This window comes from Rhinoraja longicauda, chromosome 12 (assembly GCF_053455715.1).
Source record: "Rhinoraja longicauda isolate Sanriku21f chromosome 12, sRhiLon1.1, whole genome shotgun sequence".
NCBI lineage: Eukaryota > Metazoa > Chordata > Chondrichthyes > Rajiformes > Arhynchobatidae > Rhinoraja > Rhinoraja longicauda.
Genome location: NC_135964.1, coordinates 32,055,257 through 32,082,288, shown reverse-complemented (window position 1 = coordinate 32,082,288; position 27,032 = coordinate 32,055,257). Strand labels below are relative to the sequence as shown.

Here is a 27,032-nt window from a genome sequence, read left to right as displayed (position 1 = left end):
CCAAGCCTTGCAGCACTCCACTCGCCACTGCCTGCCATTCTGAAAAGGACCCGTTTACTCCTACTCTTTGCTTCCTGTCTGCCAACCAGCTCTCTATCCATGTCAATACCCTACCCCCAAACCGTGCGTTCTAATTTTGCTCACTAATCTCCTGTGTGGGACCTTATCAAAGGCTTTCTGAAAGTCTAGATACACTACATCCACTGGCTGTCCTTCATCCATTTTACTTGTCACATCCTCAATAAATTCCAGAAGATTAGTCAAGCAGGATTTTCCTTTCATAAATCCATGCTGACTTGGACCAATCTTTTTACCGCTATCCAAATGCGTCATTATTACCTCTTTAATAATTGACTCCAGCAGCTTCCCCACCATCGATGTCAGGCTAACTGGTCTATAATTCCCAATTTTCTCTCTCGCTCCTTTCTTGAAAAGTGGGATAACATTAGCTGCCCTCCAATCCACAGGAACTGATCCTGAATCTATTGAACATTGGAAAATGATCACCAATGCCTCCACGATTTCTAGGGCCACCCTCCTTGAGTACCCTGGGATGCAGACTATCAGGCCCAGGAGAATTATCTGCCTTCAGTCCCATCAGTCTACCCAATACTATTTCTTGCCTAATGCAAATTTCTTTCAGTTCCTCTGTCTTCCTAGATCCTCTAGTACATCTGGGAGATTGTTTGTGTCTTCCTTAATGAAGACAAATCCGAAACACCTGTTCAACTCTTCTGCCATTTCCTTGTTACCCATAATAATTTCACCCGTTTCTGCCTTCAAGGGACCCACATTTGTCTTTACTAAACTTTTTCTCTTAACATACCTAAAGAAGCTTTCACTGTCCTTCTTTATATTCTTGGTCAGCTTCGCTTCATACCTCATCTTTTCAGCCTGTATTGCCCTTTTTGCTATCTTCAGTTGTCCTTTGAAATTTGCCCAATCCTCTGGCTTCCCGTTATTCTTTACTATGTTATACATCTTTTCTTTCAGTTTTATTCCATCTCTAACTTCACTTGTCAACCATGGTTGCCTCTTACTCCACTTAGAATCTTTCTTCCTCTTTGGAATGAAAGGATCCTGCATCTTCTGGATTGTGCCCAGACATTCCTGCAATTGCTGTTCCACCATCATTCCTGCTCGGATCCTTTTCCATTCGACCTTGGCCAGCTCCTCTCTCATGCCTTCATAGTCCCCTTTGTTCAACTGCAACATTGACATTCCTGGTTTAGCTTTCTCCCTCTCAAATTGCAAATTAAAACTAATCATATTATGGTCACTACCTCCAAGCGGTTCCTTTACCTTGAGTTCCCTTATTAAATCTGGCTCATTGTACAATACTAAATCCAGAATTACCTTCTCTCTGATAGGCCCGAGTACAAGCTGTTCAAATAATCCATCTCAGAGGCACTCTACAAACTCCCTTTCTGGGGGGACACTCTATAATCTCCCTTCCTTGGGGGACCCTCTACAAACTCCCTTTCTTGGGAGTATAATCCAGAAAACTGGGAATCAGTAGGATTGTAATAGACATCAGTCGATGGTCTATCTCCTGTGATGGAGATGGCAAGATCAAGAAAGGGGAGGGAGATGTCTGAGATAGAAGTTTTTCCCTTGTTCTATCTCCCCATTTTACACCTTCTCCAGGCTGATACTTATTGTGTCACTCACTCTTGCAATCTCTGCCAAATCACGGCCATTTCTTTTCTTTTCATCCACTTCCTTGCAACTTAAAATATTAAAATTAATATTCCAAGCTCCAGAAAAATGTCATTGATTTGAAACGTTTGCAGCATTTTCTTTTACTTGAGATTCTTCATAATCTGCAGTTTTGTTGTGCTGTTGTCCTGTATGTGGAATGTCTTTCTACTCTGGAATTCGGGTGTCTACGAATTGCTTAAGATGATTACATTAGATGGCTAAAGCTCTTCTTTCACTTATTTTTTCCACTCGCTTTGGGACACACAACAGCAAGACATTATGAAGGCACGGTCCAATTAGTGGAAGTGGCCTTCCGCACATCTGCTCCGTACCTGGCATCTCCACCGCACACTGCCACCAGCTTGGTGTTTTTTTTAAACAAAAAAATTAATTTAATCATTATTTACAACAATAATATTGACAATACAAACACATACATCACCAAATACAAAAACACCTAATATTCTTAAAAACCAAATATTAACTATTTTACAATCCTTATCAAGGATACAGTCACCCCCACCAGCTTGGCGTTCCTGCAGCCCCTGAACACGGCGTGCATCGCGGCTCGTGCTGACGACGGTTGACTTCGGCCTCGTACGCCTCCGATCCACCGCCATCATGGTAGTAGGTCATGGGTACATTTCAGCGTCATTTTAGTGAGCAGACTCTCTGTGTTAGATTGGGAATTGTTCACAACTCTCTGTGATTTCTTCGTATATAAAATGTTTGCAAACAATTATTTTTGATCAACCTCTTGGATAAGTTGATAGTTGACATTTATAACTATTTCTTGAAGAGTTGCTGCTTCGTGATCTTTAAACTTTGGATGTTACTGATCGAATATTTGCACTAGAGATCCATTCTGTCTGTATCAGGCCAATTGATCATATTTAATGAACTGTTCTTCTTTGCTTTCTATGTTAATTTTAATTTCACCTCCACGAGCTGTATCTCCTTTTGTTTTATTTTTAAAAGTCATGGAAACAGAGATTAGGCATTTGCAAACAATAGAACTCTACTGTATCCATAATATAATTGAAAAGGCATTTAACTTCATACTTAGAGCCATGAAAATTTGAATTGATTAGTTAAAAACCCTTGACAGCCACTAAAATGACCAATGCGACCTGACGTGGTACAGAAGCATGAATCCAATTCAAATAGACACAGTGGTGGAGTAAATCACCGGGTCAGGCAGTATCTGGAGAAAAAGGATGGGTGATGTTTCAGGTTGGGACCTTTCTTCAGACAAGAGGGGAAGATGAAGAGCTGGTATAAATCAGGACCTGATCTTTTCATTGGTTAGCTGATATGCGAAACAGTGTAACCCTGTATATCTCGCATACAAAATGATGTAAATCTTACCATGAATGACAGAAATAAAAACTGTTATTCTTGTTTATGAAGTTCATTTTTGAATGATTTAAAATTGAGGGTGTTGGTGCAATATACTGTTAACCCACAATTGTGTCGGTATAAGATATTCACATTTGAAAAATCCATAAATTGGAAAAAAAACAAGAAGGTGTCTATATTATTTGACCAACTTATCGGTTGAATTAAAATATTAAATTTTTACAGGCTATAGGGTAGTGGGTAAGGATCGTGTTAATGCATGTAACTCATTTTTCAGAAAAGTGAGGGTTAGCACTATATTGCATCGAGCCCCTCGATTATATGTTAAATTCAAAACTAAACTATGGTAGCAATGTACATTATTCATGTCTAAAGCTAGCACGTCTGTATCAGTGTAGGTATTGTGAGAAAGAGGTAAAAAGGGATAATTGATTTAGACTAAGGATCCTGAGAAATAGCTGACTCGACAATACGACCCTGAGAAATAACTGACCAGACAGTGCTCGGCTAGAGAAAAAAAACCGCAAGAACAAATGGTGACAGTCCAAGGACAAGTGTTAGAAGATAATCAGAGAACTGGGAGGAAGGCCAAAATAATCAGAGAGCTAGGAGAGAGGGAGGGCATGAACTACTCTGTACTGTGCTAGCCTAATGAAATAAATGAATATTACTGTATGATGTGGAAGGCAACAGGGGCGGTGACGGTAGATTGTGCACCTCAGTGCTCCGATTGGAAGGAGCCCGAAGGGGAGGAATTAAAGGTGTAACAATTGTAAAATGAAGTGAATAAAAAGAAGGGATTTTCCCGACCTCGACAGGGGAGGCACCCAACTCTGCAGACTTGCAAATAAACTATACTTGTTTCTCTAGATTGCCTCGAGCATCGTGATTGTGAGCACTCACATTTGCATCTCACAAGCTACTCACATTTGCATCTCACAGTATGTATGCATTACAATTTATTAATAATAATAATAATAATAATAATATTCATTTATTGTCATTGCAACGAGTACAACGAAATTAAAAAATAGCCAATCCTGACGGTGCGTACAAACATATATGCAATAAATGCAAAAACAAATAAATACATAAATACAATTAAATACAATTATGTTAAGTACAAAGATTTTTTAGTGTTGCCTAGTGCAAAGGTAGTGTTCAGTTCTCGTATGGCCCTGGGGTAAAAACTGTTCTTAAGTCTGTTTGTTCGGGATTTTATCGACCTGAAACGTCGACCAGAGGGCAGATGAACAAACAGACGGTGGCCGGGGTGGGATGGATCTTTTATTATTTTGCCTGCTCTACTGAGGCAGCGTAGGCTGAACAGGTGCTCCAGGGAGGGCAGTGAGCAGCCGATGATTTTCTGGGCCGTCGTGATGACCCTCTGAAGGGCCTTCCTGTCCTTTTCTGAGCAGCTGGCATACCATGTGGTTATACAGTATGCCAGCACACTCTCGATGGAGCAGCGATAGAAGGACAACATGAGCTTCTCCTGCAGGTTGGTTTTCCTGAGGATCCTCAGGAAGTGGAGTCTCTGCTGTGCCTTCTTTACTGTGGTGATGGTGTTGGTAGACCAGGTGAGATCCTCTGCGATGTGCGTACCCAGGAACCTGAAAGCTGGTACCCTTTCCACACAGACCCCATTGATGTAGAGTGGGTCGTAATCTCCACTGGTTTTCCTAAAGTCAATTATAAGTTCCTTTGTTTTGGAGGAGTTCAGGACCAGATTGTTCACTGAACACCATGCTGCCAGCCTTTGGATTTCATCCCTATAGGCTGTCTCATCTCCTTCTGAGATGAGTCCAACCACAGTCGTGTCATCCGCGAACTTGATGATGGTGTTGGTGGGATGGGTGGGGGCGCAGTCGTGAGTGTAGAGGGAGTAAAGGATGGGGCTCAACACACAGCCCTGTGGTGAGCCGGTGCTCAGTGTAATGGTGGAGGAGAGGTGAGGGCCTATTTTGACTGTCTGGGGGCGGTTGGTCAGAAAGTCCTTGATCCATTTGCAGATGGTTTGGGAAAATCCAAGGTCGGAAAGTTTGGTGACCAGTCTGCTCGGGATGACCGTGTTAAAGGCAGAGCTGAAGTCGAGGAAGAGCATCCTCACATAGCTCCCCTGGTGTTCAAGGTGGGTCAGTGCAGTGTGAAGAGCAGTGTCGATGGCATCCCCTGTAGACCTATTTGCTCTGTAGGCAAACTGGTGTGGGTCGAAGGTGGGTGGGAGGCTGGCTTTGATGTACTGCAGGACCAGTCTCTCGAAGCACTTTGTGATGATCGGTGTGAGTGCTACCGGACGGTAGTCGTTAAGACTGCTGATGACAGACTTTTTCGGCAGTGGGATGATTATGGCGGACTTCAGGCAGGGAGGGATGGTGGATTTTAAAAGGGACAGGTTGAAGATTTTTGTGAAGACCTCAGATAATTGGTCTGCACATTCCCTCAGCACTCTGCCCGTCACACCATCGGGGCCTGCAGCTTTCCTGGGATTCACTGCTCTGAGCACGCGCTTAACATCATACTCCTGCACAGTGAAGGTGTTGCTGTCAGGTGCTGGAGAGGGTGTAATGTCTGCCACTGTAGCTTTCACCTCGAAACGAGCAAAGAAACAGTTAAGTTCCTCAGCCAGCGAGGCGTCGCCGTCGGCAGTCGTGCGGTTGCTGTATAGATTGAAAAGAATAAAAAAATATCTTGACATGTGTTCATAGTTATTTTATTCACAATATTAGGATTTCTGGAAATAAGTTTGATGTCACTGATTGCAAATATGTATGGGTAGGCCCTAATGAAATATATATGAGAACAGTGATCATGATAGGGAGAACCATGTGCTGAGAAGAGTGTGCATGACTGCTTATATGTATATATATAATATATATATATATATAGAGAGAGATTGAAAGTAAAAGGTTGCTAAACAAATAATTAGACAAAATCACAAGAACCTAGATATGTATATGCATATAAACATAGCACAAAAAGTAAGGAAATTTGTGTTTGGTAGATTATTTCTTTGTTGTAACAATGCTTCTTGGCAATAAATCTTATACCTTTGGAAAGCCTGTTTATTTCCCTTTTAAATGGTGCCACATTTGTAAGGAACATGCATTTGTGGGATGAGCAGCAGAGCTGAGTATGTGGGTTGCGCCCTTGAAAAATCTGCCAAATCTTCTCTGCAATGCCAAACAGCTTATTCTGCCATTGATTCTTGTTCGGTGTTGTTTGGTGGATTGGATGATTGAAGTCTGAAGAAACAAGACATATTGGCAATTTAACAATTTATTCATTTAATAAACAGGAGCCTCAGTAGCGTGTGGAAGAACCATACACAGCCACAACAGCCTGGCTGGGCAGAGAGCCGTCGGCCATATCGTCCTGCAAACCTTGACTGCAAATCTGTAGAAGACAGCCTACGGTTCCTAAGTGCTGACAGGGTAGAGTTGCTGTCTTACAGCGCTTACAGTGCCAATCAGGCACCTGATTGTCAGCACCTGGGGGTACCAGAAGCTCAAAACAAGAGTCAATAACAACAGCAGAATAAGCTGTTTGGCATTGGCAGAGAAGATTTGGCAGATTTTTCATGGGCGCAACCCATATACTGAGCTCTGCTGCTCATCCCATAAATGCATGTTCCTTACAAATGTGGCACCATTTAAAAGGGAAATAAACAGGCTTTCCAACGGTATAAGATTTATTGCCAAGAAGCATTGTTACAACAAAGAAATAATCTACCAAACACAAATTTCCTTACTTTTTGTGCTATGTTTACATAAACCATAAAGGTCGAATCGCCTTTATGGTTTATGTACATCACGTGAAAAATAAGATGAAGAGAGAAATAGAGCGTTGCTTTAAATCAAAGTTGCATCTGATCCATGAGAAGGAACATTGAGATCTATTTATCTCTATCTTGCCTCTCACACACAAACACACATTCATATATATATATATATATATATATATATATAATGTTAAATTTGTGCAGAGTGTGCGTTTGAGCAATACAAGGGAAACTGCACAAAAGAGGGGACTGGGGAAGAAGGATGGGAGGGAAATGGGCAGAAACAGTCAGAAAGAATAAAATCAGAGAAATTAAGTAGGGGGAAAACATTTAAAAATAAAAAATGACAAAAAAAATGTGAGTTGATAGAGGAGATATTTTCTGCATTTTAATGGTGTTATCACACATACTGTTCCCCCACAACACTGATTACACTGCGAGAGGCAGGGCGAACGGCTTGTTTTGCTTACTGAAATGGCGGTCATTCCGCTCCTTTGCGTTCTACACTTCAGTGTTGGCGATATCGACGGAGTGGTCCATCTGGCTCCTCTGGTATCTTTGCTCGAGACACTGTGGCGTCGCGCGAGATCTGCACGCTGCAATCTCATTGGACGCCGCAGACCCCGCAGGCAATTGGTTCGCTCCCGTCTGGAGTGGAGAATAGGAAGAGCAGTCGGACAAGTCATTTGGGCCAGGCCAAGATCTGCAGATTTAATTCATCCGAATGTGCAATTGATCTGCCGATTTAATTTATCCGAATGTAAGTTTTGCATGTATAGGAGTCGGCGAGATCCACGCTTCCCGTGTGTTTTATTAAAACAAAACGTTTACACGTAGGGTGCAGTATACATTTCCAGTTCGGATATTAGCTACAGACTAATCAATCAAGCTGATATGTGTCTGCTATGGAATTTCTCCAACTTCATAGTTTGCCCTTTAAACATAGCATGAAGAGGACATACGCATTTTTTGCACGGTATGTTTTTGTGTGTACAGGGTAGAGTTTGCACATCTTGGACATATGTATATTGCACCAGAAGTCTTATGTTTGTCAAAACGATGCTCTAATGAATAACACCAAATGTCTAGAAATGTCATTCCATAATGGACGTCTATGTGCGTTATACAGAAAAAGTTATTGGGGAAAAAACTGATTGTTGAGTGCAATCGTGTATTGCATCTATCATCAAAATATCTGATTTTACTTTTGGGTTCTCTATGCCTAGAATAAGGTACCCAAAACTCAGCCACACGCGTAACACCAGGACGTAATATCTCCCTTTCAAATGTGAGGCCCGCTTAGGTGATATTTAAAGGAGGCCTGCTCGAAAATGAGCTAAAACTTTGTTCCCCCACATGTCTTTGGATCCTCTCCCGCCTGGCTCTATCTTGACCACATCTCTACCGAATATCATCTTGAAATCCCTCCAGCAGCCGAATACAGCTTGACCCTTGGTCCTGACTAACACACCCGCTCCTACTCCAAGCAATCTTGTCTCAGCTGATACTTCTTCACCTCCAAAAGCCTGTTATTTAGCTGTAGAGGAAATGTTTTTGTGGTTGTATTAGTTAATTTAGTGCAGAGTTGTGTTGTTGCACACAATTTGTTAGCCTGCTATGTGTGTGTATATCTCCTGGTATGGAATAATGCCTTGTCCAGTATTCTTTATGTCCCTTTGACGGGAAACGGTTCCTTCCTCTGCAAACCTCAAAATCACTGCATCAGATGTGACCTGTGATTGCCTGAACTAATTGTTATAACTAAATAGTTAAGATAGATAAAATTGGGTTCTTCAGTCACATACCTGTCAAATGAAAGTTGGATAAAATGAAATAGAAAATCTATCCATCCTGGGCATTTGTTTGCTTTTGGGTCCTTGAGCCAAAAATAGTTTTTTTGTTTGGTAAGGTTAATGCTAAAAGGTTGCTAGAAATTTGTGATAAACTTTAAAAAGTCCTTTGTTCTCACAACATTACATGTATTGAATAGTGTATGAAGTTGATCTGCAAAAGTGTGGTGTTTATTTGAATTGTTCTGTCAAAAGAAATCATGGAACAAGGTAGTGTTGTAAAGTGAGATTTGGATTTGGGCATTGGAACAATAAAGCGGAGTCAAATAGAGTTAAAAGAGAAAGTGCTGAGAAAGAAATGGCAGTAGAAAAGGTAGGCTGTGAGACAAATCCTCAGGATATTTACTGAAATAAGTGGTAGACAAAAGGAATTAATTGAATGTGTATGAAACAAAAATGGAATACATCATCACAAAGCATTGGTTCTATTGTTGATGTTACTTTGCTGAAAATTGCATTAGTGAATCATGTAATTCCAAATGATAGGTATGATAATGTCATTTAAGAGACTTTTGGATAAGCACAGAATTGCAGAGAATGGAATCATGCGTTGTGTACAGGTTGATAAGGGTTGGTCTTGGCATTGTGATCAGCACAGACATTGTGGGCTGAAGGGCTATTCCTGTGCTGTACTGTTCGATGTAAGAAGACCAGGTATTAATATGGTTAAAAATACTCATCCAAAATTATATCCAACAGAAATCTCATGTTATTTTGCCTTGTTCACGCTTGGATTGAAATCCCATTCTAGACTTTTGAGTACCAAATTTAATTTTACTGCCACAGTAATGCATTGCATTTATGGTAAATTGAATAACCCTAGCTGTTTCACACCAGCAAAAGGCCACCACGACTTCAAGTTAAAGTATGGCACTTGCACACATGCTTATTCAGAAGCTGAGTTCCAAGTAATGAAATTGTTTCTCTCAAGCATAAAAGAAAATGAACTTGCTCTTAACATCTGTGAACTAGAGGCCATCCACTAGCCTGCCTTCTGATAATTTGATGATCGATATCTCCAATACTACAGCAGGCACCTCAACAGTGGTGGCATATTACCCATGCCATCTCCACAAACTCCTCCAAATCCACTGGCAGGATGAACAAACTAATATTGTCACCCTATCCCAGGCCAGCATTTTTGTAATGCAGACTAGTTACGCTTATCAAATGCAAAAAAAAATGCAGATTCTGGAAATCTGAAATAAAAACGTAATGCACTCAGCAGTTCAGAAGCAGCTGTGGGAAGGAAATTTCAGGTAGTTGACCCTTCGTCAACCTTTCCCCCTTCTCTGCAATTTAAAATATTTTAGATTTCTAGTTTGACATCATTCTTTTAAATAATATTAATCTGTCTGAAAATTATCTATTTAGATCCGCACAAAAACTAAAGTCTCTGGAACTTGAATTTTCTTGTCTTCATAATTTTGATCCTTCTGGTCTTCCTAAATCATGGATAATCCAAGTAATGAAATTAGTATTTTCTAGTGATCTTACTAACTGTACCACCAAAAGATACATTAAATTACCGTTTGTAGGGTGGCACTTTTTTTCACTGAAAACCCATCCACCTTATTTGGGAAATTAAGGTAATCAAAGCTATAATCTGTGGCTTGTTATTTTCCTATTCATCCAAGTTTACAAAAATTTCCAAATGAACTGAAAATAAGTGTCGTGTTAAAGATAATTCCTGTCACTTTTTCTTTGCAGGTCTTGATTGTCTCTGTTGTGCTACACCGAAAGACTTTTGTCATGTTGGATATTGGGAAATGGCCATTGTTTGCCTTGCTTCCACCACAGGACCTCAACTCCATTCGCCAAGCTTGTGTCTTTGGAGCGTCTGGTAATGAAACCCTATATGTAACAGAAAATGATGAGGTAATGTTATTTCTTTAAGACTATCCAATCATGGCCCTAATTCTTAGTTTATGGAAACAAACAAAATGAAAGGAGCAGAACTTGTTATTTACTTGACTGAAATTGCTGCTTTCATTCAAACTTAAGGATTTTGAAAACGATTCTTCAAGTATTCTCATGCTAGGGCATTGTGATTTCTTGGGTTGCTAGCAGACATTTGTTGAAGTAGTTCTGACAAAAGATATTTGAGTAGAAATAACAAATCTTATATTTCCCTTTCCATTGCCTGATCTTGCTCGTTTCCTCAGTTATTTTATCTTCAGATTTCCAGGAGCAGTAGTGTTTTACTTATTTTACCACCCAGCTTTTTTTCTCTGTATATTCAGCAAAGGATAACAATGAAATATAGGTAATGCTTTTGGTCGGAGTCTATCTTGACCATGTTGGAAGAACGGAGCCGGTCAAGCAGCATTAGTGGCAATAGAAACCAGTTAACGTTTTGGGTCAAATGCCCTTCCTCAGAACTAACTGACCCAAGATGTTGCTTGACTGACTAAGTTCACCCAGTGTTTACTGTTTTGTTTCAGATTCCAGCATCTACACTCTTATTTATTTTCCATAGATAGACTACTACTTGAGCTGAATTTCCATAATATTTGATGAAAGGACATTGATCTGAATGTTAACTCTGCAAATCTTGCTGAAGTCTCTGAATATTTACTGTTTTTATTTCAGATTTGCTGCATCTACAATTAATTTCTTTTTGATTCTACAGTATCTGGTTCCATAAATTTTAAAAAACGTTATTGGTTTTAATATTCAGAATAACAAGGGGGTTTTGGTACTTTGATAAACTAAATATATATATATATATATATATGGGACAGAACTGGCTTGTGTCTACCTGCAGATTGTTGCCAAATATATTATGAATGGCTGAACTTTTAAAATGAAATATATTGGAATATCAAATGTAATATTCTCGGGTGAGAGTCCGAAATAAAATTAAGACATATAAATATGTCAAGATTTACAAGGCTAAATTCAAAATGAAATTTGACCTAAGAGCTTATTTTTGCAATAGGTATTTGCCCTTGGAACTAACTGCAGTGGTTGCTTAGGAACTGGGGACATTCAGAGCACAATTGAGCCCAGGAAAATTGAAATTTTGTGTGGCAAGAAGATTGTTCATCTAAGTTACGGAAGTGGACCTCACGTGGTACTTACAACTTCAGGTAATATACATTAAGAGACATCTAGATACTTCGAACAATGCTACATTCCTATCTTCTTTTAACAAATTAACTGGTAATGACATCAATTAAAAATGGAGCTATTCCTGATGAATAGGGAATGATCAGAAATGTTCTAGCCAGATTGTATAAACATAATTCCAGCGAATACTTGATTTAACAACTGTAGCTTCAGTAAATCTCTATTAAAAGGGCAGGTATTTAGATCTGGGGATGATGAAAAAATGTTGATATATTTCCAAGTTAGAATTTGAGTAAATCAGAGAAGAATATATTGGTGTCGGAAAGAACTGCAGATGCTGGTTTAAATCAAAGATAGACACAAAATGCTGGAGTAACTCAGCGGGACAGGCAGCACATCTGGAGAGAAGGAATGGGTGATGTTTTGGGTTGAGACCCTTCAGACTGAAGAAGAATGTATTGGTTGTGGTATTCAAATGTACCTGGTTATAGAGTGATACAGTGTGGAAACAGGCCCTTCGGCCCAACTTGCCCACACCGGCCAACATGTCCCAGCTACACTAGTCCTACCTGCCAGCATTTACTCCATATCCCTCCAAACCTGTCCTATCCATGTACCTGTCTAACTGCTTCTTAAACATTGGGATAGTCCCTGCCTCAACTACCTCCTCTGGCAGCTTGTTCCATGCATCCACCAGGATTTGTGTGAAACAGTTACCCCTCAGATTCCTATTAAATCTTTTCCCCTTCACAGTAAACCTATGTCCTCTGGTCCTTGATTTACCTACTCTGGGCAAGAGACTCTGGGCATCTACCCGATCTATTCCTCTCACGATTTTATACACCTCTATAAGATCACCCCTCATCCTCCTGCGCTCCATGGAATAGAGACCAGCCTACTTGACCCCTGCCTATAGTTCAGACCGTCTTGTCCTGGCAACATCCTCGCAAATCTTCTGTGTACCCACTCCAGCTTGATAACATTATTTCCTATAACACAGTGCCCAGACTGAACATCATACTCTAAATGTGGCCTCACCAACATCTTATACAACTGCAATATGACTCCCCAACTTCTATACTCAATACTCTGGCTGATGAAGGCCAATGTGCCAAATGCCTTTTTGACCACCCGATCTACCTGCAACTCCACCTTCAGGGAGCTATGCACCTGCGCTCCTTAATCCCTCTGCACTACAACACTACCCAGAGCCCAACCATTCACTGTGTAGGTCCTGCCCATGTTAGACTTCCCAAAATGCAATACCTCACATTTTTCTGCATTAAATTCCATCAACCATTCCTCAGCCCACTTGGCCAATTGATCAAGATCCTGCTGCGATTTTTCACAACCATCTTCGCTATTTGCAAAACCACTCACTTTTGTATCATCTGCAACCTTGCTAAACTTGCTGGTCTTCATCCTTTTGGGTTGAGATTGTGGGTTTGAGAGGTGCTGTTGGAGGAGCCAAGGTGAGAAATTGCAGTACATTTTGCAGGCAGTGGTTGAGAAAATAAATATGTAGCATGGTAAAGGTACCAGTTAAACACGTTACTTTGTCTTCGATGGTGCCAAGCTTCCTGATTTTTGTTGGAACTACATTCATGCGTGCACACAACTTGAGTCACTTGCCACAGGATTCCCAGGAGGCTGTGAATGCTATTGTAGCCGCAGTATTTATGGTTAGTGGCAGCCATGTTCTGCAATTGGCCACAAAGCCCTTGGTGTAAGAAGGGAAAAGAAAGTTTGCTCCAATAGTGTGACTCACAGTGGTTGTGTGATATCATGATCGCAAGTGGGATAAGAAGAGGATTTCAAGTAATGGGAACCACAGTTGAATATGCAATGACTTCTTGTCCAGGTGTACCCAGTACATGGGAAAACTCCAGGAGGGATTAGGTGTCGTCCAAAGACTTAAATAAATAGAAAAATCCCATCAAGAAAGAGATGCCTATTTGTATAATGTTAAATTATTTCTGATTTTTTAAAGGAAAAGAAATGCATGGAAAAAAGGTGTAGCAAGAAAGAAACAACTATGTTTAAGGAAGATAATGGTGCTAGCATTACTAATTCTTATTTAAATGTGTATTATGGGGAAATTAAATGTTGATATTTTCAGACTTTATTCAAAAACAAATTATGAAGAAGTTAAATATTTATTTGTGGTCAAATTTTAAAAAACCTCGCTGTTGTTGATTTTCAGATGGAGAGGTTTATGCCTGGGGAAATAATGGTTACAGTCAGCTTGGCAATGGAACAACTACTCAAGGCTTGTCTCCATGTCAGGTTTCTACCAATTTGCTCAATAAGAAAGTAATTGAGGTGGCCTGTGGATCCCATCATTCCATGTCATTGACTTCTGATGGGGAAGTAAGTAAACGTTGTTTTTGAAGATAGGAACTGATAATTAAGAAACTTAATACTTAAAGGATTCCAGTCTCGAACTTGAAAATATGAATGAAGCACAATAATTAAGCCTACTCCTTTGCACAAACCATCAAAATTGTCATTGTTACAGATTTACTGGTTTGTATTCACTGGAGTTTAGAAGGATGAGAGGGGATCTTATAGAAACATATAAAATTATAAAAGGACTGGACAAGCTAGATGCAGGAAAAAATGTTCCCAATGTTGGGGAGTCCAGAACCTGGGGCCACAGTCTTAGAATAAAGGGGAGGCCATTTAAAACTGAGGTGAGAAGGAACGTTTTCACCCAGAGAGTTGTGAATTTGTGGAATTCTCTGCCACAGAGGACAATGGAAGCCAAATCACTGAATGGATTTAAGTGAGAGTTAGATAGAGCTCTAGGGGCTAGTGGAATCAAGGGATATGGCGAGAAAGCAGGCAAGGGTTATTAAATGTGGACGATCAGCCATGATCACAATGAATGACGGTGCTGGCTTGAAGGGCTGAATGGCCTCCTCCTGCGCCTATTTTCTATGTTTCTATGATAATTGAACATTATTAAATCTTGACTCTCTCTTGAGTGTTGTTTTTCAGACTGGTATGCCACAGAGATTGATGCTGGGTCCACTGTTGTTCATTATTTAATTATTTAACAATTTGGTGCAGGCAGCATGGTTAGTAAATTTGCAGATTACACTAAAATTGGTGGTATAGTGGGATGTGAAGATTATCTATGATTCCAACGGGATTTTGATCAACCAAGTCAATGGACCAAGGAATGGCAGATGAAATTTAATCCAGATAAATGTGAGGTGCATTTTGGCAGAACAAACTGAGGCAGGGTAACACTGTAAATGCTACGGCCCTGAGGAATGTTGTAGAACAGAGACCTAAGGGTGTAGGTACATGGTTTCATGAAGATGGTGAAACAGAGAGACTTGGTGGTGAAGAGGGCATCTGACACACTTGCCTTCATTGGTCAGGGTTTTGAATATAGATGTATTGGGAACACTGGATGCAGTAGATGAGGTTAGTGGAGGTGCATGTGAACCTCTGTTTTACCTGGAAGGGCAGTTGGAGCCGAGGGAGGAGGTATAAGGGCAGGTGTATCGGCTCAGTATACATGCAGCCTTTTCACACAGACAGTGGTGTGTTTATGCCCGATGAAGAGCTAGAGGTGGGTACAATTACAACATTCCGACTTTCATATTCATGTATATGGATCGGAAAGATTTGGAGGAATATGGGCCAAATGCAGGCAAGTGTGATTAGCTTGGTTGGGCAACTTTGTCGGCATGGATAAGTTGGGCCGAAGGCTGTGTGACTCTATGACTCCATAAGAGCAAAGGAGAGCTTATTGTCATTACTTAAAGTGTTAATGGATTTAATGGCTATTAAAAAATTGAAATGCTGCAGATCTTGTCCTCCATACAGAATTTTTAGCTTTCTTTTGCCTTGTTCATGCTCAATCCCATCCCTCCCTTACCCTTTCTGAAAATTGTTTTCACTCTCCTAATTCTGGGGAAGGGTCTTTGACCAAAATCAATAACTCTATTTTACTTTTTACAGATGCTACCTATGCTATTGAGTGTTTTGACTATTTTCTGGTTTTCTTTCAAATACAGTGTGTTGTCTATCATGTCAACTATTTTCATGGGCTAAAATTCATACAACGGAGCTTGATCTCTAACTCTTAATGTATCTTGTGATCTAGAGCAAGTTTTTAAAGTTATGCGCTCTTCATGTTTTTTGTACCATTTTATTAAGGCTATCTGTTTAAAACTATCCTCTCTTGCTCGTGTATAAACCTAAAAATTCTTTCTTAATCTGTTTTTATTTCATAATAGGTATACGCTTGGGGTTATAATAACTGCGGACAGGTGGGATCAGGGTCTACTTCTAATCAACCGACTCCGCGAAGAGTGGCCAGTTGCTTACAGAGTAAAGTGGTTGCTACCATTGCTTGCGGTCAGTCATCTTCCATGGCAGTTTTGGATAATGGAGAGGTGAGCAGTGTCTTCTGAAAAACACAAGTAGGTTGTTTAATCATGTAAGATAAAATGTTAATACAGTTTTATGCTACAGATAAGTAAAATCTTTCCTATTGAATTTGTTTATGCTTTTCAACTCCCAGCATTGGTTCGGAGTGTTGTCTTCGTGCATGGGATCAGTCACCATTTTACATTCCCTGCGTGGGAATCCCTGTTGTGCAAATCAAAAGATTGGGTGGCTGGTATGGTGGAATGGAGATAGTGTCCTGCAGCATGTAGAGTGCCTCAAACTTTCAGGGGAAACATGTTGGCTGAGTTTATTTTCTTTGATTAATTTTTTTTTTGTTACTGTTTAATAAACCATAGTGTTTTCAAGGCATGATAGATATTAAAAGATTTCAGCACTTTAAACATAGAACAATACAGTGCAGGAACAGGCCCTTCATTCCACGATTCTGTGTCAAACAGGAAGTGAAATTAAACGAATCCCTTCTGCCTGCACATGACTCATAGTCATCTGGTTATCTAAAACACTATTAAATGCCAATATCATCTTGGCTTCCACCATTACTTCCGGCTGTGCATTCCATGCATCCATCACTCTGTAAAAAAAAACTTGCCCCATACTTCTCCTTTAAAACTAATTTAACCTATGTTGTTTAGTATTTAACATTTCCACCATGGGGAAAAAGGTTCTGACTGTATGTTATCTGTGTCTCTCATAATCGTATATACTTCTTTCAGGGAAGAGCCCCCTTCAGGGGCTCAGGTATCCCCCTCAGCCTCTAACGCTCCAGAGAAAACATTCCCAGTTTGGCCAACTTCTCCTTACAGCTAATACACTCTAATCCAGACAGCATCCTGGCAAATCACTTCTGCACCCTCTCCAAACCCTTCGTCCTTCCTGTAATGGGGCGACAGGAAATGCACGTAATACTCCAAGTATCATCTAACCAAAATGGTTGCACTATTATTGTTTGTATTTTTGTGAATGTATGTGTGCGTATGTGTATATATATATATATATATATATATATATATATATATATATATACATGATCTAAATATAAGTGTATTTGTGAATGTGTATATATACACACACTGAATTTTTTTTCCCTTTTTTCTCTCGTTTATTTTCTTGTTTACAGTGTATTATTTTTACATATTCTGTTGTGCTGCTGCAAGTAAGAATTTCAGTGTTCTATCTGGGCACATGACAATAAAACACTTGCTACTTTCAGTGACCTAGAGACTTGGACCCCAAGATCCCTCTGAATATCTGTTTAGCGCCTGCCATTACCTGTATACTTATACTTGACACCTCCACCCTTGTGCAACACCTCTCAACTTGTTCGGATTAAACTCTTATTTGCTATCACCCCCTCCCATATCTGTAACTGATCTATATCCTGCTGTATATCCTTTGAGAGCTCTTTCACTATTCGCAATCCACCAATTTGGATATTGTCTAAAAACATACTAACCAACACATCTACATTTTAGTCCAATTTTTTAAAATTTATATCTCAAACAACAGAATTCCTTGCACTGATTCCTACAGAACACCACTAGTCACAGACTGCCTCCCAGAATAACATCCTTTCATCACCACCCTCTGCTTTCTATGGGTAAGCCAGTTCTGAATCCAAGCTACCCAATCATCCCATGCATTTCAATCTTTTGAATCGGTCTACCATGTAGGGTTTTATCAAATATCCATGCAGACAACATCCACTGCTTTATCCTTATCGATTACCTTGGTCACCATAACCTGCCACAGAGGCCATGCTGATTGTCCCCCATTAGCCCATTATTTTCCAAATGTGAGTAAATCCTATTCTTAAGGATCCTCTCCGGCACTAAGGATCCTTCTCTCTCACGGTTGTGAATCTCACCAGCCCATAATTTCCTGGATTATTCCTATTTCCCTTCATAAACAAAAGAACAATAGAGGGATAGTGAGGATTCTATCCACTCTCTAGTGGATAGAGAGCATTCAAAGATCTTCATCAAGGCCGGTAATCTCCACTCTTGCTTCACTCAATAACCTGGGATGGATCCCCACAGGCCAGGGGGACATCCATTTTAAATTCTTCGAGAGACCCCAATATCACCTCTGCCTTGATCTCAAGCTGCCCCTACATATTACTATATACCACACTGACCTCACTATCCTCCATGTCCTCCTCCTTGGTGAATACAGATACTAATTACATTCTCTGACTCCAAGCAAAAATTCCCTTCTTTATCCTTGAGTAGTCTTCCCTCTCGCTAGTTATCCTCTTGTTTACTGTATATATAAAAAGCATTGGTTTTCCATGAACAATATTGAACAATTTACATAAAAAACAAATCACCAGCTACCTTAAATTAGGTAATCTCATTTGTATATTCTGAGTCTTAAATTATGGTGTTAGACCTTCCCATAGTGTGCACATTATATATATTGTGTCTCACTAGATACTCTCCTGGCGAAGCGCCACTGATCACACCACAAACAGATCTTATATCCTGATAAACTGAGGATTATTTTTACTTCTGAATTATACCTCATAAACTTAGAGCCATAGATAACTATATGTGTATGGATACCAAAGATACTAACGGAAGAAGATGAACCACTCCGTTGAAATCGCTTACACTGAAGTGTAGGACGCAAAGGAGTGGAACGGCCGCCATTTTATAGGGCAAAACCCACCGTTCGCTATGCCTCTCGCAGTGTAATCAGTGTTATGGGGGAACAGTATGTATGATGATACTATTAAAATTTAGAAAATATCTCCTCTATCAGCTCACATTTTATTGTTATTTTTATTTTTAAATGTTTTCCCCCTGCTTAATTTCTCAGATTTTATTCTTTCTTACTTTTACTGCCCATTTCCCTCCCATCCTTCCTCCCCAGCCCCCTCTTTTGTGCAGTTTCCCTTGTATTGCTCAGACACATACTCTGCACAAACTTAACTTGTGTGTGTATGTGTGTATATATATATATATATATATTATATATATATAATGTATGTGTATGTGTGTGTATGAATATGTGTGTATGAGAGAGGCAAGATAGAGATAAATAGATCTCAAAGTTCCTTCTCATGGATCAGAAGCAACTTTGATTTAAAGCAACGCTCCATTTCTCTCTTCATCTTATTTTTACATGGTACATAAACCATCACAATCACAATAAAACTTTATTAGCCAAGTATGTTTTGCAACATACGACGAACTTCATTTGCCGTACAGTCGTAACAGTAAAAACAGTAGGGGAGGGGAGGGAGGTGGGGGAGGGGGAAATGGGGGTGGAGGCAGGGCTGGGGACAGTGGGGGTAGGGGAGGAGCGTGGGGAGGGGCAGGGGAGGGGCAAGTTGGGGTGGGTAGGGGGGATGGAGTGGGGGGAGGAGGGGGGGATAAGAGGGATTTTGTGGGGGGGGTTGAGGGTGCTACAATACAGGAGAGGTTTTGGGTCCAGGGCTCACTCAATCACCATCTCCCCTTCCCTGTCCACCCTCTGAGGAATGGGCCCAACTGGTCCTCTTGGTCTAGTATACATATAAAATCATTCATGCACACACTTCTCAGCACATGGTTCTCCCTATCATGATCACTGCTCTCTCACATTCGGGCCTACCCATACACATTCGCAATCAATGACATCAAACTTCCAGAAATCCTAATATTGTGAATAAAATAACTGTGAACACGTCAAGATTTCTTTTCATTCTATATTAGTGCAATAAAATGTAATGCATACATACCTACACTGATACAGAAGTGCTAGCTTCAGACATGAATAATGTACATTGCTACCATAGTTTAGTTTTGAATTTAACATGTATTTGATGGGGTCAGTGCAAGTGCTAACCCTCACTTTTGTGAAAAATGAGTTACATGCATTAACACGATCCTTACCCTACAACCTGTAAAAATTTCATATTTAAATTCAACCAATAAGTTGGTCAAATAACATAGGCACCTTCTAGGTATTTTTTGTGATTTATGGATTTTTCAAATATGAATATCTCATAACGACATGTTTGTGGGTAAGTGGTATATTGCACCTCTTCAATTTTACATCATTCTAAAATGAACTTCATAAACAAGGATAACACTTTTTATTTTTGTCCTTCATGGTAAGATGTACATAATTTTGTGTGCAAGATATACAGGGTTGCACTGTTTCGCATATCAGCTAAACAATGAAAAGATCAGGTCCTGATTTATACCAGTTCCTCACCTTCCCCCCCTTGTCTGAAGAAGGGTCCCAACCTGAAACATCACCCATCCTTTTTCTCCAGAGATGCTGCCTGACCTGGTGATTTACTCCACCACTGTGTCTATTTGAATTGGATTTGTGCTTCTATACCATGTCAGGCAGTGTTGGTCATTTTAGTGGCAATCAAGGGTTTTTAACAAATCAATTCACCAATTCTAAATTTCTTGGCTCTATGTCTTTTCAATTATATTGTGGATACAGTAGAGTTCTATTGTTTGCAAATGCCTAATCTATGCTGCCATGATTTTTTAAAATAAAACAAAAAGAGATACAGCTCGCGGAGGTGAAATTAAAATTAACAGAGAAAGCAAAGAAGAACAGTTCATTAAATATGATCAATTGGCCTGATACAGATTGGATCTCTCGTGCAAATATTCAATCAGTAACATCCAAAGTTTAAAGATCACGAAGCAGCAACTCTTCAAGAAATAGTTATAAATGTCAACTATCAACTTATTCAAGAAGTTGAACAAAAATAATTGTTTGCAAACATTTTATATAAGAAACACTGCCCAGTCTAGCACACAGAATCTGCCTACTAAAATGGCGCTGAAATGTACCCATGACCTACTACGGTTTTTAGAGTAGAGTGGTGTATCTTGCTCCTCTAGTATCTTTGATGGATACTGTGATTTGATACACATTGCCACAAGGATTCATAAAATAACAAAGGTTATTATATAGGAGGCCATTTGGTGACTAGCCTGTTGGCTCTGTGTAACAACAATTACTAGATTCATTGTTCTGCTCTCTTCCCATAGCCCTGCATTTTTTTTTTCTTTTAAGTACTGATCGAGTTTTCTTTTGAATGTCGTAATTGGATCGGCTTCCATAACTTCTTAGGCAGTGCATTCCAAATTCTGGAATACAAATCACACTGTGTGAAAAAATATTATCCTTGTGTCACCATTAGTTCTTTTGCCAATTACTATAATTGGGACCTAACTTGTGCCAAGCCACTAAAATTGCTTGCTGATCATCTTCCTTTGAGCAATAGAATTGTTCTCTTTAAGCGTAGCCACTCCTCAGGTTATATAAGGGTCTGTATTTCAAAGTTTCTGTAAATCAGAAATACTGTCAGCTGAGATTGCAAAGGTTGCACTGCTGGGTTGATTTGATGCATATTAGTACAGATCTTAATTTTAAACCTTAGTGAATTAGTACAGATTCAAAATGTTATGGATCATGTGAGCTGCCAGACCACACAATGTTGAACCAGAGAGTTTCAGCATATACATCAAAACCAAATATTTAGAATATAGAACAGTAAAGCACAAGAACAGGCCCTTCAGCACATAATGTCTGTGCTGAACATGATGCTAAATTAAAATAATCTCCTTTGCCAGCGCGTGATTCATATCCCCCCATTCCTTGTATGTGTGTCTATCTAAAAGACTTTGAAATGCCACAATTGTATCTGCTTCCACCACCACTCCTGGTAGTGCATTTCAGGCATCCACCACTTTGTGTAAAAAAAAATCTAGCCGTGCTCATTTCTGTTAAACTTTCCCCTTTTCACCTTAAAGATGTGCTTTGTAGTCTGTGACATTTCCACCCTGGGAAAAACTTTCTGACTGTCCACCTTATCGTTGCTTCACATAATTTTATAAAGTTCTATCAGGTCTCCTATCAGTCTCTGACCCTCCAGAACAAACGATCCAAGTTTGTTCAACCTCTGATTATAGCAAATAGCCTCTAATCCAGGCAGCATCCTGGTAAACCTGTTCTTCACCCTCTCCATACCCACCACATCTTTACTGTAATGGAGAGACCAGAACCGCACACAATGCACCAAATGCAAGCTAACTACTTATCCGCTTTGTCTGGTCTAATCCGACCTGCAGCCACAGTACTATTCTTGACTGAAGGCTTAAGCTATACAAAAGGATAGATCTACACATGTTGGCATGTTGGGGATATAAAAGATGATATTAAAATACACATTCTTTCTCCAACCTGTTTGCCTTGCATTGTAGGTGTATGGTTGGGGTTACAATGGTAATGGACAACTTGGATTGGGGAGTAACGGCAATCAACCAACACCTTGCAGACTGGCAGCATTACAAGGAATACATGTGTGTCAGGTATGTTTGACATCTGATGTGCAGTGAAAGGATAAATTTTGTTTTGATTAATTAGTGACATTCTTCTTTACGATAAGAATATAATTAACATTTCAGGTCTGTGATCCGTCATCAAAGTAGACTTTCTGTGAAATATGGTTCCAAAATCTGAAAAACTATAAAAAACCAAAACAACATAAATACTTCAGTAAGAATATACATGACTGCTTAAGTATGACAGGGAGATTATTATAGGAAATGGATTATAAAACATAGTGGGTGGTAACAGAGGTCATATTAGAGAGCCCAATTAACTATTGCTGTGCATGAGAATGTTTGATTGAAGCTCATGGTTTCCCACTTCCCATTCCTGATGCTTGTCTGCCTTGTAGCTGGAACCCGGGAATTATCCTCCAGTTACCAGAATTGCAGTAATTTCTGTGAATGAACAGATACACTGGAGTGAACATGGAGAGTTCTCTCGTGTGAAATCTTCGCTTTTAATTCAACCTGCAGGTGACTGATGCTGATGTTTGCCACTTGTAACTTTACTTGCAGATTGTCTGCGGCTACGCTCACGCTCTTGCACTAACAGATGAGGGTTTGCTCTATTCCTGGGGAGCGAACGCATATGGCCAGTTGGGCAGTGGCGTTAAAAGCAACCAGTCTTGTCCAATCCAGATCATGATCGACAGGGAAAGGTAATGGCTGTAGTCAAATCTCAGGCATCGTTACATTAACATTAATAATGTCTCTAAAGATGATTTGGGGAAAAGCTTAATATTTTTTGATAATTTTAAATGATTAATGCTTATAAGACTTGAATGCTTATAAGGCAGACATTTACAATAGAGGAGAGCTGAAGAAATTATCCACTTGGTGTCTTGCCTCATTTTCTTCTTTTTTTTCCAAATACTCATATGTGCCACACCATCAGTTTTTGTTTGATACTGTCCAGTGAACCTGGCTACGCTCGGTACCGGGCGGCACGGTGGCGCAACGGTAGAGTTGCTGCTTTACAGCGAATGCAGCGCCGGAGACTCGGGTTCGATCCTGACTACGGGTGCTGTACTGTAAGGAGTTTGTATGTTCTCCCCGTGACCTGTGTGGGTTTTCTCCGAGATCTTCGGTTTCCTCCCACACTCCAAAGACGTGCAGGTTTGTAGGTTAATTGACTGGGTAAATGTAAAAATTGTCCCTAGTGTGTGTAGGATAGTGTTAATGTGCGGGGATCGCTGGGCGACGCGGACTTGGTGGGCCGAAAAGGCCTGTTTCTGCGCTGTATCTGAAATATGAAAAAATTAAAAATATGAAATATGAACCTCCGCGGGATGTTTTCCTACAACAGGGGCATTACATTGATGGATGGTAGTATTTTCCTTGCAAAATGTATTGTGGATTCTGCTTTCACTGTTGTTTCTGGTTGGGGCCTCCATTAGCTTCTGAAAAAAATTACTGCTGAGCTCTCTTGGTGCCAATCTGAACTTTATATCCTTACTTACAGACAATGTTTTAAAATTTGTTTTGGCAAAATGTGTCATAAATTTGATCAATGTAACACAAAGCTAGAAAATTAGTTGTGTGTTAAATTTCCTTTAGTACAATATTGGAAGTGTTTCTTTTGCATTAGAAAATTATAACTATTATAAAAATATGAATTCTAATCAGGTGTTATATAAATTAAAGTCATGAATGAGTTTTGAATTCTGGCAGTATTGTTCTCCTACAGAAGTCTGAATTTCAGCAAAATGTTTTTCGATAAACTATGTAATACATTTCCATCTTTCAGCTGAAGGACTCTTGAATGTTGAGGTTAAATTATTCTTCACGTTTTTAAACTGATTAGTGAGGAAGGGGCTCACAAAGTAAGCAGGAAGGTGCAATTATTGAAACATTGTTTTGTTCAACTCATCAGACAGCACAGTGGTGCACCTGGTAGAGCCGCTGTCTCATAGCGCCAGAGACCCTGGTTCAGATACTGTATGGTGGAGCTTGCACATTCTCCCTGTTTCCCACTGCGTGGGTTTCCCCCAGGAGTTTCCTCCAACATTCATATGGGTTTGTAGGTTAATTGCCCTCAGTAAATTGCCCATAATATGTAGGGTATGGATATAGAAAGTGGAATAACATAGAACAAGTGTAAATGGGTTTATGAGGGTCAGGGTTGGCCCTGATTTTCAATGTTCAATCAATCAATCCATTAAATAGGTAGGGGAATGGGAGTGGGGGTAGCAGAGCCGAGTAAACAAATCTCTAATTGAGGTACTGTAGAGAACTTTGGAAAATTGCCACATGTAGTGACTAGGTCTATGGTAACATTAAAATACAACATCAGGTACTTCTGATTATCATATTTTGGGATAACAGAAAGTTGTAAGAAATTCCTTTAGTGAATCTAATCCCCGTTTTCACATGATCTTTTCCCCTTTTATATGGTGAACCGACTTCATTGCACGCCATAAAATTGCTTTAGGGGCTAGTGGAATCAAGGGATATGGGGAGAAAGCAGGCACAGGTTGCTGATTGTGGATGATCAGCCATGATCACAACGAATGGCAGTGCTGGCTCGCAGGGCCAAATGACCTCCCCCTGCACCTATTTTCTATGTTTCTAAACCTGATTGATCTGTAGGATGTTTAATTCATTTCTATCTATCCAAATACTTAATGTAAACTTTGGGGACCTTGCTTTGTGCCAAAACGATCTACGAGGGTCTGGTATGGTTTATTGCTCTCAATTTTCTTGTTGCACAGGGTTGTGGAGATCGCAGCCTGCCATTCCACTCACACTTCAGCTGCTAAGACCCAAGCTGGTCAGGTGTACATGTGGGGACAATGCCGGGGTCAGTCAGTCATCCACCCATACCTAACTCATTTCATTTGCACGGATGATGTGTTTGCCTGCTTTGCCACTCCAGCCGTTACGTGGCGTCTCCTATCCGTAGGTACGATGCTTTACCTTTTTTGACTCTTTTTTTGATTCCCAAAAGGGATTTTGTAAGGCATTCTTTCAAAGTATCTATGATTGCAATGCTTGTTAGAACTATAATCAGATATAATCAGATATAGTGCAATATGTTTGGAATACATCAGCATAATGATTATATATAGGGGTAAGTAGAGCATGATTCTGACAAAAACATCCGGTAATCCTGAACTGTCAGTAAGCTCTTTTACTAAATTGAAAACTCTTCTTTCAAAAATCACTTTTGGAGTTAAGGGCTAATCCACTAGTAATACAGGCAGTTAATCTCAAAACTTCATTAAAGACCCAGCATGTCATAAATGCCCAATCAGTAATGAGAACTTGTGACTCCAGTCCTATGCTTCTTGTGGTCGTTTCTTAACTGTTTTCCAAAGTAACCAAGTTATTGAGCAGAATCCAACAGTTGTTGCATCAGATAAAGCTAAATAATAAATTTAATCTGTGCCAACATATTTGAGATCAAGAGACAATAAATAACAGAAGGGATTTCTAAATTGTTTATAGGTGTACCATACCAAGAAGTCGTAGTCATATTGGAACAAGAATGAAATGTGAAAACCTACTCATGTCTGACACTATTCTATTGCTTGTAACTCTTTTGTTAGTAATTTGAGTTGTCTGCAATGTTATGTTTGCATGCATTTTGTTGAGTCCCTGAACCCATTTAGGAATAGTCTTATTGGATATCTGGCATGTGATGGAATCATAGTGATACAACATGAAAACAGACCCTTCGAGCCACCAAATCATCACCGACCATACATTTACACAAATCTTACATAATTCCATTAAAAATAAATATTTTTTCCACATTCTCACTAACACCACTCCCAAATTCTACCATTTCAAAGGACAATTTATAGTGGTCAATTAACCTACCAACCTACATGTCTATGGTCACAGGGAGAAGATACAAACTCCATGCAGACACCACCTAAGATATATAGATACATAGACAATAGGTTCAGGAGTAGGCCATTCGGCCCTTTGAGCCAGCACAGCCATTCAATGATCATGGCTGATCATCCACAATCAGTACCCCGTTCCTGCCTTCTCCCCATATCCCTTGATTCTGCTAGCCCTAAGAGCTCTATCTAACTCTCTTTTGAATGCATCCAGTGAGTCGGCCTCCACTGCCTTCTGAGGCAGAGAAATCCACAAATTCACAACTCTGTGTGAAAATGTTTTTCCTCGTCTCAGCTCTAAATGGCCTCCCCTTATTCTTAAACTGTGGCCCCTAGTTCTGGACTCCCTCAACATTGGGAACATTTTTCCTGCATCTAGTGTGTCCAATCACTTAATAATTTTATATGTTTCTTTAAGATCCCCTCTCATCCTTCTAAATTCCAGTGAATACATGCCCAGTCGCTCCATTCTTTCATCATATGACAGTCCCGCCATCCAGGGAATTAACCTAGTGAATCTACGCTGCACTCTCAATAGTGAGAATGTTCTTCCTCAAATTAGCAGACCAAATGTGCACACAATACTTCAGGTGCGGTCTCACTAGGGCCCTGTACAACTGCAGAAGGATCACTAAACATTGCCGAATAA

The 27,032-nt window shown here is 39.9% G+C and overlaps 1 protein-coding gene across 6 annotated transcripts in view; it reads left to right on the top strand.

Annotated features, from left to right (window-relative positions):
• The first annotated feature begins 7,482 nt into the window (after positions 1-7,482).
• The window catches only part of LOC144598874 (RCC1 and BTB domain-containing protein 2-like), a 61,427-nt gene continuing 41,877 nt past the window's right edge, over positions 7,483-27,032 (top strand). For 5 of the 6 annotated variants that reach the window (XR_013547918.1, XM_078409413.1, XM_078409412.1 and 2 more), the window contains exons 1-8: positions 7,483-7,601; positions 10,402-10,569; positions 11,633-11,783; positions 13,967-14,133; positions 16,017-16,175; positions 22,407-22,514; positions 23,052-23,194; positions 25,247-25,437. Coding sequence is in view for 5 of the 6 variants with exons in the window: in XM_078409413.1 (XP_078265539.1) it covers positions 10,444-10,569; positions 11,633-11,783; positions 13,967-14,133; positions 16,017-16,175; positions 22,407-22,514; positions 23,052-23,194; positions 25,247-25,437 (1,045 nt within the window). In the remaining variant the exon portion in view is untranslated. Of the gene's footprint in view, positions 7,602-7,626; positions 7,818-10,401; positions 10,570-11,632; positions 11,784-13,966; positions 14,134-16,016; positions 16,176-22,406; positions 22,515-23,051; positions 23,195-25,246; positions 25,438-27,032 lie in introns of those variants that run through there. The other variant, XM_078409414.1, reaches the window with a different exon arrangement.